This window comes from Oncorhynchus kisutch, linkage group LG30, assembly GCF_002021735.2.
Source record: "Oncorhynchus kisutch isolate 150728-3 linkage group LG30, Okis_V2, whole genome shotgun sequence".
NCBI lineage: Eukaryota > Metazoa > Chordata > Actinopteri > Salmoniformes > Salmonidae > Oncorhynchus > Oncorhynchus kisutch.
Genome location: NC_034203.2, coordinates 48,575,098 through 48,591,797, shown reverse-complemented (window position 1 = coordinate 48,591,797; position 16,700 = coordinate 48,575,098). Strand labels below are relative to the sequence as shown.

General features: G+C 47.6%; 2 protein-coding genes across 3 annotated transcripts; both read right to left on the bottom strand.

Moving 5' to 3' along the window:
* Positions 1–2,967: 2,967 nt before the first annotated feature.
* On the bottom strand, positions 2,968–4,485 carry ndufb3 (NADH:ubiquinone oxidoreductase subunit B3). Its single transcript, XM_020471360.2, has 3 exons — positions 4,357–4,485; positions 3,856–3,981; positions 2,968–3,202 (listed from the first exon to the last, which is right to left on the bottom strand). The coding sequence occupies exons 2-3, from the start codon at positions 3,978–3,980 to the stop codon at positions 3,052–3,054; spliced, it is 276 nt and encodes a 91-aa protein (XP_020326949.1). The 5' UTR covers position 3,981; positions 4,357–4,485; the 3' UTR covers positions 2,968–3,051.
* A 975-nt stretch (positions 4,486–5,460) lies between these two features.
* Positions 5,461–15,961, bottom strand: pecr (peroxisomal trans-2-enoyl-CoA reductase). 2 transcript variants are annotated; one of them, XR_004206361.1, is made up of 9 exons: positions 15,813–15,961; positions 10,958–11,091; positions 10,696–10,861; positions 10,512–10,593; positions 9,111–9,207; positions 8,802–8,912; positions 8,084–8,195; positions 7,843–8,004; positions 5,461–7,700 (listed from the first exon to the last, which is right to left on the bottom strand). XR_004206361.1 is itself a non-coding variant. In XM_031810234.1 (8 exons), exons 1-8 carry the CDS (start codon positions 15,922–15,924, stop codon positions 7,922–7,924), a joined length of 897 nt encoding a protein of 298 aa, XP_031666094.1. In that variant the 5' UTR covers positions 15,925–15,961; the 3' UTR covers positions 5,461–7,921. The 2 variants fall into 2 exon arrangements, 1 of the variants encoding a protein (XP_031666094.1); XM_031810234.1 differs by having other exon boundaries at positions 5,461–8,004.
* Between the last annotated feature and the right edge of the window lie 739 nt (positions 15,962–16,700).

Sequence of the window (16,700 nt, the reverse complement as noted above, 5' to 3'; positions counted from 1 at the left end):
CACCTGTCTATATATAGGTCTGTTAATACAGGACTAGTAAACACCTGTCTGTCTATATATAGGTCTGTTAATACAGGACTAGTAAACACCTGTCTGTCTGTATATAGGTCTGTTAATACAGGACTAGTAAACACCTGTCTGTCTGTATATAGGTCTGTTAATACAGGACTAGTAAACACCTGTCTGTCTGTATATAGGTCTGTTAATACAGGACTAGTAAACACCTGTCTGTATATAGGTCTGTTAATACAGGACTAGTAAACACCTGTCTGTCTGTATATAGGTCTGTTAATACAGGACTAGTAAACACCTGTCTATATATAGGTCTGTTAATACAGGACTAGTAAACACCTGTCTATATATAGGTCTGTTAATACAGGACTAGTAAACACCTGTCTGTCTGTATATAGGTCTGTTAATACAGGACTAGTAAACACCTGTCTGTATATAGGTCTGTTAATACAGGACTAGTAAACACCTGTCTGTCTGTATATAGGTCTGTTAATACAGGACTAGTAAACACCTGTCTGTATATAGGTCTGTTAATACAGGACTAGTAAACACCTGTCTATATATAGGTCTGTTAATACAGGACTAGTAAAGGCCCAGTGAGGGGAAGTAGTCCTGCTACACCCCTATAGACGCCCTTCCACACAGCACCTGAGCCCAGTCAGGGGTACGGCTGGGGGTCCCCCTGTGTCCTCACACACAGGTAGGGATCGGCTGTGTTCACGTTCAGAACCAGCAGCCTCATTTAGAAACGTTGCATATGCACCTAACATACATGCGTCAGTTTTCACAGAAAACTGAAAGTTGCAATCGTAAAAACGGAACTTGACATGAATGTGCCGATCTTTCCCGCCAACCTTAGATCGTGCAGACTCGCTGCCAGAACACAAACGTAGTTTAGTAGTAGTCATGTGGAATATATATCTAAACGTAGTTTAGTAGTAGTCATGTGGAATATATATCTAAATGTAGTTTAGTAGTAGTCATGTGGAATATATATATAAATGTAGTTTAGTAGTAGTCATGTGGAATATATATATAAATGTAGTTTAGTAGTAGTCATGTGGAATATATATATAAATGTAGTTTAGTAGTAGTCATGTGGAATATATATATAAATGTAGTTTAGTAGTAGTCATGTGGAATATATATATAAATGTAGTTTAGTAGTAGTCATGTGGAATATATATCTAAACGTAGTTTAGTAGTAGTCATGTGGAATATATATCTAAATGTAGTCATGTGGAATATATATCTAAACGTAGTTTAGTAGTAGTCATGTGGAATATATATATCTAAACGTAGTTTAGTAGTAGTCATGTGGAATATATATGCTGAAACTTATTCAGAACAATAACAGGTTGCTCAATAGAAATCGTTTGCTGTTTAAAAGAGCAAAAAGTATTTCTACTTTGCATATGAAAATAATTAGAAATAAAAGCATATTTCCTACTATTTATTTCATTTACAAGATCATTGCAAAATAAATTCCTTACCTTTTCTGACTCGCAGAATATACAACAAGACCTACAACAAGTTCGGATAGGCTACCATTCACCCCATCCCTATTTAATGAGACACATTTCACAGTAGTAAATAAGCTATTTCAAGCAGTTTGTTGCTCTCCGCGTTTTAACCGCGCAGTTTAGCAGTAGAATAGACGGTTTTCTAGGCTACTTCTGAACACTGAAATTTCGTTTATACATTTTTTTTTTTAAACACCACATTGCAGAATACATTTCTCATTCATTTTCCGGCCATGAGTTCATATTCCCTAAATAGCCATACAACAAATGATTGTGTGCATCCCATTTAATTGGGCCTATCACATGGTGAACAAAATGTGTTGGTCGCATGTTTCATGTCCTGCTGACGGCCTGGTGGTGATGGTCGTTGTCCTGCTGACGGCCTGGGCGGCCTGGTGGTGATGGTCGTTGTCCTGCTGACGGCAAAGTGCTTGTCGAGGTTAACAACCAGGAAGAGGAAGCAGGACTGACCGTGAGAGCAGAGCCACAACATGAATCTCCTTTAACTTAGAATTTCAGAAAATGTGTGTATAAAAAGTGTATACCAGTATTTCCTAAACACCTGGAGGATTCCCAGCCATTCCACTTGTTCTATTCCACCACCAGCACACCTGGGTCTCCTTCAGTAGAGTAAACGGAGTGAAACAGCAACAGAGTCTCTGAGAATAAGGGAACTAAACGGTCAAAATGTTTCGAGGGACCTGGCCGAATTTGGGTTGTGAAACATTTTGCTACGGACTAATGACCCCAGCTGTGTTAAAAAAATCAAGATGGTGAAAGCTGAACTGTGCCGAGTAAAACATTTTGCGCAATGACCAACCCACAAGACCTAAAAACTAACCCCCCAAATAAATTTGCAGCAAGAGGAATAGCCACATTTATCCAATAGGTGTCTCCATATTACCTTGTTCTCACATCACTTGTCATGACATGCTCCTCTCCTCTCACTCAAGTGACTCGTCGGCAGTACTCTCTCAACACATCCCCCTCCATCCCACCAGTCGCTCAGCAACAGCACATCCCCCTCCATCCCACCAGTTGCTCAGCAACAGCACCTCCCCCTCCATCCCACCAGTCGCTCAGCAACAGCACCTCCCCCTCCATCCCACCAGTCGCTCAGCAACAGCACCTCCCCCTCCATCCCACCAGTCGCTCAGCAACAGCACCTCCCCCTCCATCCCACCAGTCGCTCAGCAACAACCTGCCTCAAAGTAAAAGGAATAGATGGTGGCCGCAGTGCAATTTAGAAGTAGCCCAAAAACCTGCAACCAATATATTTTGTTTTCAAAGTAGCCTAATTTACAGGAACACTGCAAACATAGAAACCCTGGTCGTGTGCCTTTTTCAGTGTCAGAGTTGTAGCAGGGAGAGTAATACCATTACCAACCACACCACACCACACCAACCACACTACACCAACACAACCAGCCCATTTAGTGGATGACAACACTCAACATTTATTATACAGAAAAAACATCTGATCCGGTCGTGTTCCGAAGCGTTCTGGGGTTAGAGGTCAGTGGTCAGACTTCTTTGGGGGAAAGAGAGCGTACTCTACAGTCAGAGCCACAGCGAAGGCAGCAAAGCCCCATTTAAAGCCCCTCAGCATCACGTCTCCCAGGGATACAGGACGACTGAAGCCTCCCACGTACCTCCACACCTCGTTACTGTGGGAGAGAGAAACATCAGTATCACACAGAGCCTTTGGGAAGTATTCAGACCGCTTGACTTTTCCCACAATCTACACACGATACCCCGTAATGACGCCACGGTACCCCGTAATGACGCCACGGTACACCGTAATGACGCCACGGTACACCGTAATGACGCCACGGTACACCGTGATGACGCCACGGTACACCGTAATGACGCCACGGTACACCGTGATGACGCCACGGTACCCCGTAATGTATATTTTTTTAATAATACTGAAATATTACATTTAACATAAGTATTCAAACTCTTCACTCAGTACTTTGCTGAAGCATCTTTGGCAGCGATTACAGCCTTGAGTCTTCTTGGGTACTATCATTTAGGCCTGATAGCAAAAGTAGCAATAGCAAAAGTTCTGAATACTTATGCAAGTAAGGTATCCATTTTTCTATTTTTAATGAATTTACAAACATTTCTAAAAACCTGTTTTCGCTGTCATTATGGGGTATTGTGTGTAGATTGCTGGGGGGTTTTATATATTTTTAAAATCCATTTTAGAACAAGGTTGTAATTTAACAAGATGTGGACAAAGTCAAGGGGTCTGAATACTTTCCGAAGGCACTGTACATGTACACATCTTTAATGCAACGATCTCCCTCTCTCTCACCGTGCCCATGGGTCCTTCAGACCTCTAGCTGCCAGCCTCTGCTGTGTGAACTCCAGAGGTGTTCCCTCGACCTTCCACTGCTTAAAGTCTGGCAGGTTTAATTTACTGCCGTGGTCTCCTCCCATCCTAACACACAGCGTCAGGGGGTTTGAGTTGTGGAACTAGCTAGCTAAATTAGTTCATGAAAGCATACAGGACACACCACATATTGTAAGAATGTCATAGTACCATAGAGATGTTAGGGTTCCATGATCGGATACTCTTGGATTGTACTGTAGTTAGCTAGATAACTAGCACAGCCTGCCGACTATGGAGCTAGCAAGCTAGTTAGCCTGCTTTTAACATTAGCAGAGGACCTCGGGAAGCAGCAATGACACATTTAACCATGAAACAATTAAATCTAAGTCTTCAGTAGTACAATATATTTATATATCAAACACTTACGTTTTATTTAATGTTTTTGTAATAGTATAAACGCGTTATAGTATGTAACGGTTGTACCTGTCTGTTTGTGACCTCTGTTGTGGATGAAGCACTTCGACAATTGCATCTGATGTACGGCACTGCTACGGTACACGAAAGAGACCAGACTTAGTACGTCTTAGACTTTTGTAGGAGCGCAAACAATCCAGTGTATTTGTCGGTCAGAACCGTAGTCTGGACAGAACTAGGGATGTACATTCTCTTTCAAGGCGATATGGGAACGATACATTTTAGTTTGAAGCGGTTCAGTTTGATTAGGGGACGAATCGATGCATTAACATATGTTATATTTATTTAACTAGGCAAGTCAAGTTAGTTAAGCCGTTGTGATACAGCCTGGATTCGAACCAGGGAGTCTGTAGTGTCGCCTCTAGCACTAAAATGCAGTGTCTTAGACCGCTGAACCAGGGAGTCTGTAGTGACGCCTCTAGCACTAAAATGCAGTGCCTTAGACCTCTGAACCAGGGACTCTGTAGTGACGCCTCTAGCAATAAAACGCAGTGCCTTAGACCTCTGAACCAGGGAGTCTGTAGTGACGCCTCTAGCACTAAAACGCAGTGCCTTAGACCGCTGCGCCACTCGGGAGCCCACACAATAGAAACATTCAACGTTGCATTCTAAATGACTGCTGCTGATAGAACTCATGATCTGCGCCTCTGAAATGACTGTGTGAGAGAGAGATGTAACATGTATGTCTACGGTGTATTTACTATGGGTGTGTGAGTGTGTAAATTATGTATGTACTATGTAGGCACCTGAGCTGAGCTATAAGGGAGACGAGACCTCTACCACCCCACTGGGGGGGGGGGGGGGGTGTAGCCTGTTTTTTTCCCCCCCACTATGTTTCTGAAATCACCATCACCCACTAATTAACTTGTCATTTTTGCAGATTAAATGTTTGAGCTGCTATTGAATCAATATGTATCGTTTTAATTAGCTATGACATAGCAAAGGAATATATAGCACAAATTTGTATTTCACCCCTATTTTAAAACCGAATAATCGCAAAAGTGACTGTGTCGTCGTTATGAGGTTTTATTTAGTATTTAGTTCAAAGCAAAACTTACCAATCCAAATAAAATGTATCGTAATTCAGCAGGAAGAGACAAGAGTTTCCTCAGGTAGTTTAGGCCTGCTTTTATTCTGGTAAAACACATAGATAATCACCTAGCAAATTACATAGGTCTTTACTCAACTAATAAAGCCTCTTATCACCTGAGCCATTTGTATGCTGAGGAGGCTGGTGGCACCTTAATTGGGGAGGACAGGCTCGTGGTAATGGCTGGAGTGGAATAAGTGGAATGGTATCAAATACACCAAAACAAAAGGGTTGCATTCCATTAGCTCTTTTACCGCCATTATCATGAGCCGTCATCCCCTCACGGCCTCCACTGGGGCGGATGTGATTGACCAGAGCCGTCATCCCCTCACGGCCTCCACTGGGGCGGATGTGATTGACCAGAGCCGTCATCCCCTCACGGCCTCCACTGGGGCGGATGTGATTGACCAGAGCCGTCATCCCCTCACGGCCTCCACTGGGGCGGATGTGATTGACCAGAGCCGTCATCCCCTCACGGCCTCCACTGGGGCGGATGTGATTGACCAGAGCCGTCATCCCCTCACGGCCTCCACTGGGGCGGATGTGATTGACCAGAGCCGTCATCCCCTCACGGCCTCCACTGGGGCGGATGTGATTGACCAGAGCCGTCATCCCCTCACGGCCTCGTATTGGTTCGTATTGGTGAATCATGACAGCCCTAGTCAGAACCACAGCCCCAGTCAGAACCACAGCCCCAGTCAGAACCACAGACCCGGTCAGAACCACAGCCCCAGTCAGAACCACAGCCCCAGTCAGAACCACAGCCCCAGTCAGAACCACAGACCCAGTCAGAACCACAGACCCGGTCAGAACCACAGACCCAGTCAGAACCAGCCCCAGTCAGATCTGAGGGACAAGTCAGTGCAATGTAAAGGGTGTTTATTGTAAGGCAGAGCTGTTTCTTTATGAGACGAGTTAGTGAAAACATTATGGTTCATCAGTACTGGCTGTGCATTATCACAACACTAATAACAGCCAATCAATCAGGAGAATTGTCACATAGGCCTATTACCATGTTAATTATCTACAATTATGTACAGTACATGAGATACAGGGCGATACAGGGTCACAGGGCGATACAGGGTCACAGGGCGATACAGGGTCCCACAGGGCGATACAGGGTCACAGGGCGATACAGGGTCATAGGGCGACACAGGGTCACACAGGGCGATACAGGGTCACAGGGCGATACAGGGTCACAGGGCGATACAGGGTCATAGGGCGACACAGGGTCACACAGGGCGATACAGGGTCACACAGGGCGATACAGGGTCACACAGGGCGATACAGGGTCACACAGGTCGATACAGGGTCACAGGGCGATACAGGGTCACAGGGCGATACAGGGTCACACAGGGCGATACAGGGTCACACAGGGCGATACAGGGTCACACAGGGCGATACAGGGTCACAGGGCGATGCAGGGTCTCACAGGGCGATACAGGGTCACAGGGCGATACAGGGTCACAGGGCGACACAGGGTCACACAGGGCGACGCAGGGTCACACAGGGCGATGCAGGGTCACACAGGCCGATGCAGGGTCACACAGGGCGATGCAGGGTCACACAGGGCGATGCAGGGTCACACAGGGCGATGCAGGGTCACACAGGCCGATGCAGGGTCACACAGGGCGATGCAGGGTCACACAGGGCGATGCAGGGTCACACAGGGCGATGCAGGGTCACACAGGGCGATGCAGGGTCACACAGGGCGATGCAGGGTCACACAGGGCGATACAGGGTCACACAGGCCGATACAGGGTGACACAGGCCGATACAGGGTCACACAGGGTGATACAGGGTCACAGGTCGATACAGGGTCACAGGGCGATACAGGGTCACACAGGGCGATGCAGGGTCACACAGGGCGATGCAGGGTCACACAGGGCGATGCAGGGTCACACAGGGCGATGCAGGGTCACACAGGGCGATGCAGGGTCACACAGGGCGATGCAGGGTCACACAGGGCGATACAGGGTCACACAGGGCGATACTGGGTCACAGGGCGATACAGGGTCACGGCGATACAGGGTCACAGGGCGATACAGGGTCACACAGGGCGATACAGGGTCACACAGGGCGATACAGGGTCACACAGGGCAATACAGGGTCACACAGGGAGATACAGGGTCACACAGGGCGATACAGGGTCACACAGGGCGATACAGGGTCACACAGGGCGATACAGGGTCACACAGGGCGATACAGGGTCACACAGGGAGATACTGGGTCACAGGGCGATACAGGGTCACACAGGGTCAGGCTGACAGGACGAGAGGAGACAGATGTAGAGGTCAGCCTCTATAGTGACACTAATCCTTCCATTAATTCATATTGATAGCATTCTGATCAGCTTTCTCAAAAACAATTCTCTAAACATCCACTGTCTGTCTACAATCATATACCCGTCCGTCCGTTGCCATGGGCTGGGCACCGCGGTGCTGGGTTGTTTCCGTAGCGATGACCTTGTTTCCGTAGTGATAGTTAGAGCCTGGCCTTGGGTTTCAGCAGCTCTTTCAGAGTGTCCAGATTCTCTCCCTCTGGGGCCGCAGGCCACGCACTGTGATCTACACACACGAGAGGGAGGTTATAAACTCATGTGTATAAAGTGAGTAACTGTGTGTGTGTGTGTGTGTGTGTACCTACCTGGTATTTCCCACATAGAGTGGTAAAGACTCTGTCCAGCGTCCACCCTCAGAGTGGCTCCAGAGATATAAGAGGCACCAGGAGACAGGAGGAAGCACACTGCTGGAGAGATCTGAGAGAGGGAGACCGTCAGAACACACAGAGAGAGGGAGACCGTCAGAACACACAGAGAGAGGGAGACCGTCAGAACACACACACAGAGAGGGAGACCGTCAGAACACACACACAGAGAGAGACCGTCAGAACACACACACAGAGAGAGACCGTCAGAACACACACAGAGAGAGACCGTCAGAACACACACAGAGAGAGAGGGAGGGAGAGACCGTCAGAACACAGAGAGAGAGGGAGGGAGAGACCGTCAGGACACACAGAGAGAGAGGGAGGGAGAGACCGTCAGAACACACAGAGAGAGAGAGGGAGAGACTGTCAGGACACACAGAGAGCGAGGGAGGGAGAGACCGTCAGGACACACAGAGAGAGAGGGAGGGAGAGACCGTCAGGACACAGAGAGGGAGGGAGGGAGAGACCGTCAGGACACACAGAGAGAGAGGGAGGGAGAGACCGTCAGGACACACAGAGAGAGAGGGAGGGAGAGACCGTCAGGACACACAGAGAGAGAGGGAGGGAGAGACCGTCAGAACACACAGAGAGAGAGGGAGAGACTGTCAGTCTGAAAGCGGTCTGAAGCACTGTGCTGTGTAAATGATGTGTGTACCTCCTCTGGGACTCCCAGTCTTTTAGCAGGGCTGAAAGGAATAGACATCTTAAACAGTGTTGGTCCAAACTCCTTATAGTTCTCAACGGCTGTCTTGGAGATGATGGTACCCTGGAAGAGGTGACAGAGTGACTGGCTTGAAACCCGGGGGCTTCTGTGGCTAGGTACCATAAGACTGGGTTAGCCCACTGAGCTTAAGATAAGGCTTTGAGAGCTTGGGGAGCAAACACAAGTCTTCAGGTCAGTCATATTGTCACATCTTAGCGCAATTACAAATCAGGCAAACTGTGAACACACACACGTACGTACCGGTGCTATGGCGTTGACTCTGACTCCAGACACGGCCCATTCGATGGCCAGAGTCTTAGTTAGGTTGTCTACAGCGGCCCGCGCTGCTCCGGTATGACTGGCCAGAGACAACCCAGACGTCAGCGTGAGGTCCCCTCAGTAAGGTAGGTAGGGTGTAGAGGTGGTAGTAGGTAGGTAGGTAGTGTGTCGAATTGGTAGTAGGTAGGTAGGTAGGTAGGTAGGTAGGTAGGTTGTGTGTAGAGTTGGTAGGTAGGTAGGTAGGTAGTGTGTAGAGTTGGTAGTAGGTAGGTAGGTAGTGTGTAGAGTTGGTAGTAGGTAGTGTGTAGAGTTGGTAGTAGGTAGGTAGGTAGTGTGTAGAGTTGGTAGTAGGTAGTGTGTAGAGTTGGTAGTAGGTAGTGTGTAGAGTTGGTAGTAGGTAGGTAGGTAGTGTGTAGAGTTGGTAGTAGGTAGTGTGTAGAGTTGGTAGTAGGTAGGTAGGTAGTGTGTAGAGTTGGTAGTAGGTAGGTAGGTAGTGTGTAAGAGTTGGTAGTAGGTAGGTAGGTAGTGTGTAGAGTTGGTAGTAGGTAGGTAGGTAGTGTGTAGAGTTGGTAGTAGGTAGGTAGGTAGGTAGGTAGGTAGGTAGTGTGTAGAGTTGGTAGTAGGTAGGTAGGTAGGTAGGTAGTGTGTAGAGTTGGTAGTAGGTAGTGTGTAGAGTTGGTAGTAGGTAGGTAGGTAGTGTGTAAGAGTTGGTAGTAGGTAGGTAGGTAGTGTGTAAGAGTTGGTAGTAGGTAGGTAGGTAGTGTGTAGAGTTGGTAGTAGGTAGGTAGGTAGGTAGGTAGGTAGTGTGTAGAGTTGGTAGTAGGTAGGTAGGTAGTGTGTAGAGTTGGTAGTAGGTAGGTAGGTAGTGTGTAGAGTTGGTAGTAGGTAGGTAGGTAGTGTGTAGAGTTGGTAGTAGGTAGGTAGGTAGTGTGTAGAGTTGGTAGTAGGTAGGTAGTGTGTAGAGTTGGTAGTAGGTAGGTAGGTAGGTAGGTAGTGTGTAGAGTTGGTAGTAGGTAGTGTGTAGAGTTGGTAGTAGGTAGGTAGGTAGTGTGTAGAGTTAGTAGTAGGTAGGTAGGTAGTGTGTAGAGTTGGTAGTAGGTAGGTAGGTAGTGTGTAAGAGTTGGTAGTAGGTAGGTAGGTAGTGTGTAGAGTTGGTAGTAGGTAGGTAGGTAGGTAGGTAGGTAGGTAGGTAGGTAGGTAGGTAGTGTGTAGAGTTGGTAGTAGGTAGGTAGGTAGGTAGGTAGTGTGTAGAGTTGGTAGTAGGTAGTGTGTAGAGTTGGTAGTAGGTAGGTAGGTAGTGTGTAGAGTTAGTAGTAGGTAGGTAGGTAGGTAGGTAGGTAGGTAGGTAGGTAGGTTGGTAGGTAGGTAGTGTTGTAGACTCACGCCATGCCTGGGAAGCCCTTCCACATATCAGCGATGATGTTGACGATCACTCCTCCGTTCTCCTTCATCCATGCAGCATACACTAGGAAAACACACACCATGTTACACACACACACACACACACACACACACACACACACACACATACACACACACATACACACACACATACACACACTCCTACCTTCCTTGCAGCAGTGGAAGGTTCCTGTGAGGTTGGTGTCTATAACAGCCTTCCACCCCTTAGATGAGGTGTGTTCTGCTGGGCTGCTGAACTGACCTCCACCGTTATTTACCAGGTAGTCTATCCGACCATACTGCTGCAACACTGACCCCACCAGAGACTTCACCTACAGCCACGCACACAGAAGAGGTTTCCTGTGATACACCATGGGGTTGGTGTGTGTACCCCTTCCTCCATGTTACAGGATGCTGTGTTGACCTACCTCCTCCTCGTTGCGTATGTTACAGACTATAGGGGTGACAGATGCAGGACTAGACTCAGGGATACTCTGTCTCAGCTCTTCAGCTGCAGCCTCCAGCCTCTCCAACTTCCGACTGGAGATCACCACGTTACAACCTGACACACACAGAGACATATGATCACCACGTTACAACCTGACACACACAGAGACATATGATCACCACGTTACAACCTGACACACACAGAGACATATGATCACCACGTTACAACCTGACACACACAGAGACATATGATCACCACGTTACAACCTGACACACACAGAGACATATGATCACCACGTTACAACCTGACACAGAGAGACATATGATCACCACGTTACAACCTGACACAGAGAGACATATGATCACCACGTTACAACCTGACACACACAGAGACATATGATCACCACGTTACAACCTGACACACACAGAGACATATGATCACCACGTTACAACCTGACACACACAGAGACATATGATCACCACGTTACAACCTGACACACACAGAGACATATGATCACCACGTTACAACCTGACACACACAGAGACATATGATCACCACGTTACAACCTGACACACACAGAGACATATGATCACCACGTTACAACCTGACACACACAGAGACATATGATCACCACGTTACAACCTGACACACACAGAGACATATGATCACCACGTTACAACCTGACACAGAGAGACATATGATCACCACGTTACAACCTGACACACACAGAGACATATGATCACCACGTTACAACCTGACACAGAGAGACATATGATCACCACATTACAACCTGACACACACAGAGACATATGATCACCACGTTACAACCTGACACAGAGACATATGATCACCACGTTACAACCTGACACACACAGAGACATATGATCAGTGCCAATGGTATTCACACATGTAGCTGCTACTAGAACTCGGTGCCAATGTAATATTGTCTTTTGAACAGAGATCAGTGTATCTCGGGCCGCATTTCTTAAAGTATTGGTGTCGGACCTGTTAGTGGTCAGTGCACATTTATAATTGTTTCGTTAAACTACTGTAATTGATTTGGCCAAGTGCATCTGCAGACTCTGCTCAGTTTGCCAGCTGCGCCAGGGTGGCAGGGCGGCAGGGAGACAGGGTGGCAGGGAGACAGGGTGGCAGGGAGATGCCGGTGCTTCCCGGTTTACCGGATCCTTTTTTCTGCCGTTTTGTTGAAGATCACTCGGTGACCCCCACGACGCAGCGCTGTTGTCCAGGCAACAGATGACGTGCTGTCCGTTACGGACTTGTCATTCCCACTCGCCGTCACTCACCGCGGTCATCAAATGGACTCAAACTAGGCACAAGTTCTGACTGAAACGCAAATACAGCGATGAGTTTCTCTCTCTCTTTCATACAAACTTACAACGAGGAGCGCCCACAGTGCTTAGTAATGAGACTCGCATAACAAACAAATTAATAAAACGACACGTCCTGACCAAACATCCACAGCATGATGGTAAACCCAGAGAGGTCTTTGAGAACAGGGCAGCATGCTTCAGGAAACAGGGCTTCAGGAAACAGGGCTTCGGGAAACAGGGCTTCAGGAAACAGGGCTTCAGGAAACAGGGCTTCAGGAAACAGGGCTGCAGGAAACAGGGCTTCGGGAAACAGGGTTTCGGGAAACAGGGATTCGGGAAACAGGGCTTCGGGAAACAGGGCTTCGGGAAACAGGGTTTCGGGAAACAGGGATTCGGGAAACAGGGCTGCGGGAAACAGGGCTTCGGGAAACAGGGTTTCGGGAAACAGGGATTCGGGAAACAGGGCTTCGGGAAACAGGGCTTCGGGAAACAGGGCTTCGGGAAACAGGGATTCGGGAAACAGGGCTTCGGGAAACAGGGATTCGACTGTGGACCAGTCAGTCAACTAGAAAGGGATTGTTGTAATTTTATAACAGGTGATGATCAGCAGATATAAGGGAGTACTATCTCTCATAGTAGTAGATGTGAGTTTCTCTTTCAAACAATCCCCTGGCCTTGTACACAGCTAATAGCTAACGTTAGCCAAAGCAAGCTAGCTACTGATAGTGCAACGCTTAGTAACAGTACACACTAAGACTAAAAATGATCAGGCCTACTGTACATCTCACTGTAGAAATTATTGTTGAAAACTAGTCTAGGTTGGAACTGTTGCTGTTAAAATACAAGTAATAATTAGTATTCTGAACTGGAATAAATTGATTGAAGCAAGACGCTGTTTGAAGCAAACATTCATCTACAACAGGAAGTGGTCTCCTGCCTGACTGAGAACCCACCTCACACAGTTCTGGGTTGTTCATCTACAACAGGAAGTGGTTTCCTGCCTGAGAACCCACCTCACACAGTTCTGGGTTGTTCATCTACAACAGGAAGTGGTCTCCTGCCTGAGAACCCACCTCACACAGTTCTGGGTTGTTCATCTACAACAGGAAGTGGTTTCCTGACTGAGAACCCACCTCACACAGTTCTGGGTTGTTCATCTACAACAGGAAGCGGTCTCCTGACTGACTGAGAAACCACTCACACAGTTCTGGGTTGTTCATCTACAACAGGAAGCGGTTTCCTGACTGAGAACCCACCTCACACAGTTCTGGGTTGTTCATCTACAACAGGAAGTGGTTTCCTGCCTGACTGAGAACCCACCTCACACAGTTCTGGGTTGTTCATCTACAACAGGAAGTGGTCTCCTGCCTGACTGAGAACCCACCTCACACAGTTCTGGGTTGTTCATCTACAACAGGAAGTGGTCTCCTGACTGACTGAGAACCCACCTCACACAGTTCTGGGTTGTTCATCTACAACAGGAAGTGGTTTCCTGACTGACTGAGAACCCACCTCACACAGTTCTGGGTTGTTCATCTACAACAGGAAGTGGTCTCCTGCCTGACTGAGAACCCACCTCACACAGTTCTGGGTTGTTCATCTACAACAGGAAGTGGTCTCCTGACTGAGAACCCACCTCACACAGTTCTGGGTTGTTCATCTACAACAGGAAGTGGTCTCCTGCCTGACTGAGAACCCACCTCACACAGTTCTGGGTTGTTCATCTACAACAGGAAGTGGTCTCCTGACTGAGAACCCACCTCACACAGTTCTGGGTTGTTCATCTACAACAGGAAGTGGTCTCCTGCCTGACTGAGAACCCACCTCACACAGTTCTGGGTTGTTCATCTACAACAGGAAGTGGTCTCCTGCCTGACTGAGAACCCACCTCACACAGTTCTGGGTTGTTCATCTACAACAGGAAGTGGTCTCCTGACTGACTGAGAACCCACCTCACACAGTTCTGGGTTGTTCATCTACAACAGGAAGTGGTTTCCTGACTGACTGAGAACCCACCTCACACAGTTCTGGGTTGTTCATCTACAACAGGAAGTGGTCTCCTGCCTGACTGAGAACCCACCTCACACAGTTCTGGGTTGTTCATCTACAACAGGAAGTGGTCTCCTGCCTGACTGAGAACCCACCTCACACAGTTCTGGGTTGTTCATCTACAACAGGAAGTGGTCTCCTGCCTGACTGAGAACCCACCTCACACAGTTCTGGGTTGTTCATCTACAACAGGAAGTGGTCTCCTGCCTGACTGAGAACCCACCTCACACAGTTCTGGGTTGTTCATCTACAACAGGAAGTGGTCTCCTGCCTGACTGAGAACCCACCTCACACAGTTCTGGGTTGTTCATCTACAACAGGAAGTGGTCTCCTGCCTGACTGAGAACCCACTCACACAGTTCTGGGTTGTTCATCTACAACAGGAAGTGGTCTCCTGCCTGACTGAGAACCCACCTCACACAGTTCTGGGTTGTTCATCTACAACAGGAAGTGGTCTCCTGCCTGACTGAGAACCCACTCACACAGTTCTGGGTTGTTCATCTACAACAGGAAGTGGTCTCCTGCCTGACTGAGAAACCACTCACACAGTTCTGGGTTGTTCATCTACAACAGGAAGTGGTCTCCTGCCTGACTGAGAACCCACTCACACAGTTCTGGGTTGTTCATCTACAACAGGAAGTGGTCTCCTGCCTGACTGAGAACCCACTCACACAGTTCTGGGTTGTTCATCTACAACAGGAAGTGGTCTCCTGCCTGACTGAGAACCCACTCACACAGTTCTGGGTTGTTCATCTACAACAGGAAGTGGTCTCCTGCCTGACTGAGAACCCACACACAGTTCTGGGTTGTTCATCTACAAACAGGAAGGGGTCTCCTGCCTGACTGAGAAAGCAGTAGTCCAGTTTGGCTTCACATACCTATGTGAGTCAGGGTTCTCAACTCTGACGTACATAAACAACAAGTCCAGAAACAGTCTCCAGGCTGAGCATGACCTCAGTGTTGTCAAGAACAGAGTCCAGAATAGACCTGCTCTCATTAGCACTGTGTGTGTTTTCTGGTCTACATATGTGATCAATCACTTTATTCCAGTTCAGAATGAAAATGATTTGATGTATTTTGGCAGCAACAGTTCCAACCTAGACTGATATGTCAGTGTTTTTAATGGGGGGAAATAAACATGAATACATATTCATATGAATATTTAATTTAATTGTTATTTGTTTTTGTCTATATTGCATTTGTTTGAGGCATAAGAGCAATGAAATATTAATAATATACCGATATGTATGTATAGTTGCATATTTTCCTAAGCATGGGTCCCAGGAAAACAGAATTTCTCGTTTGGGTCCCAGGCTGAAAAAGTGTACGAACCCCTGATCTAGGGTAAAGTTCACTCAGTGCTGCTATAACCTAGTTAGCGACTCCCTGCCTGTGTCTAAACGCTGACACACACAGAGTAATCGATACGTCTGAACACAACACACTACATACCCAGCTTCAGCAGGTCGGAGGAGATGGCTTTACCGATTCCGGTGCCTCCTCCCGTTACCACCGCCACTTTGTGGTTGAACAGACCCGCTTTAAACACACCGGAGACGGCCATGATTCTCCCTGCTTCTCGGTGCTAGTCATGTGATCTGTCGTGTTTTTGAGCGCCCTTGTGGCGCCCTCTCCAGGATACAGACGGTATTACAGCCGACTGATAATGTCCTTTAGCGATGGGCGTTCAGCCGGTATTACAGCCGACTGATAATGTCCTTTAGCGATGGGCGTTCAGCCGGTATTACATCCGACTGATAATGTCCTTTAGCGATGGGCGTTCAGCCGGTATTACATCCGACTGATAATGTCCTTTAGCGATGGGCGTTCAGCCGGTATTACAGCCGACTGATAATGTCCTTTAGCGATGGGCGTTCAGCCGGTATTACAGCCGACTGATAATGTCCTTTAGTGATGGGCGTTCAGCCGGTATTACAGCCGACTGATAATGTCCTTTAGTGATGGGCGTTCAGACGGTATTACAGCCGACTGATAATGTCCTTTAGTGATGGGCGTTCAGACGGTATTACAGCCGACTGATAATGTCCTTTAGTGATGGGCGTTCAGCCGGTATTACAGCCGACTGATAATGTCCTTTAGTGATGGGCGTTCAGACGGTATTACAGCCGACTGATAATGTCCTTTAGTGATGGGCGTTCAGACGGTATTACAGCCGACTGATAATGTCCTTTAGTGATGGGCGTTCAGCCGGTATTACAGCCGACTGATAATGTCCTTTAGCGATGGGCGTTCAGCCGGTATTACAGCCGACTGATAATGTCCTTTAGCGATGGGCGTTCAGCCGGTATTACAGCCGACTGATAATGTCCTTTAGTGATG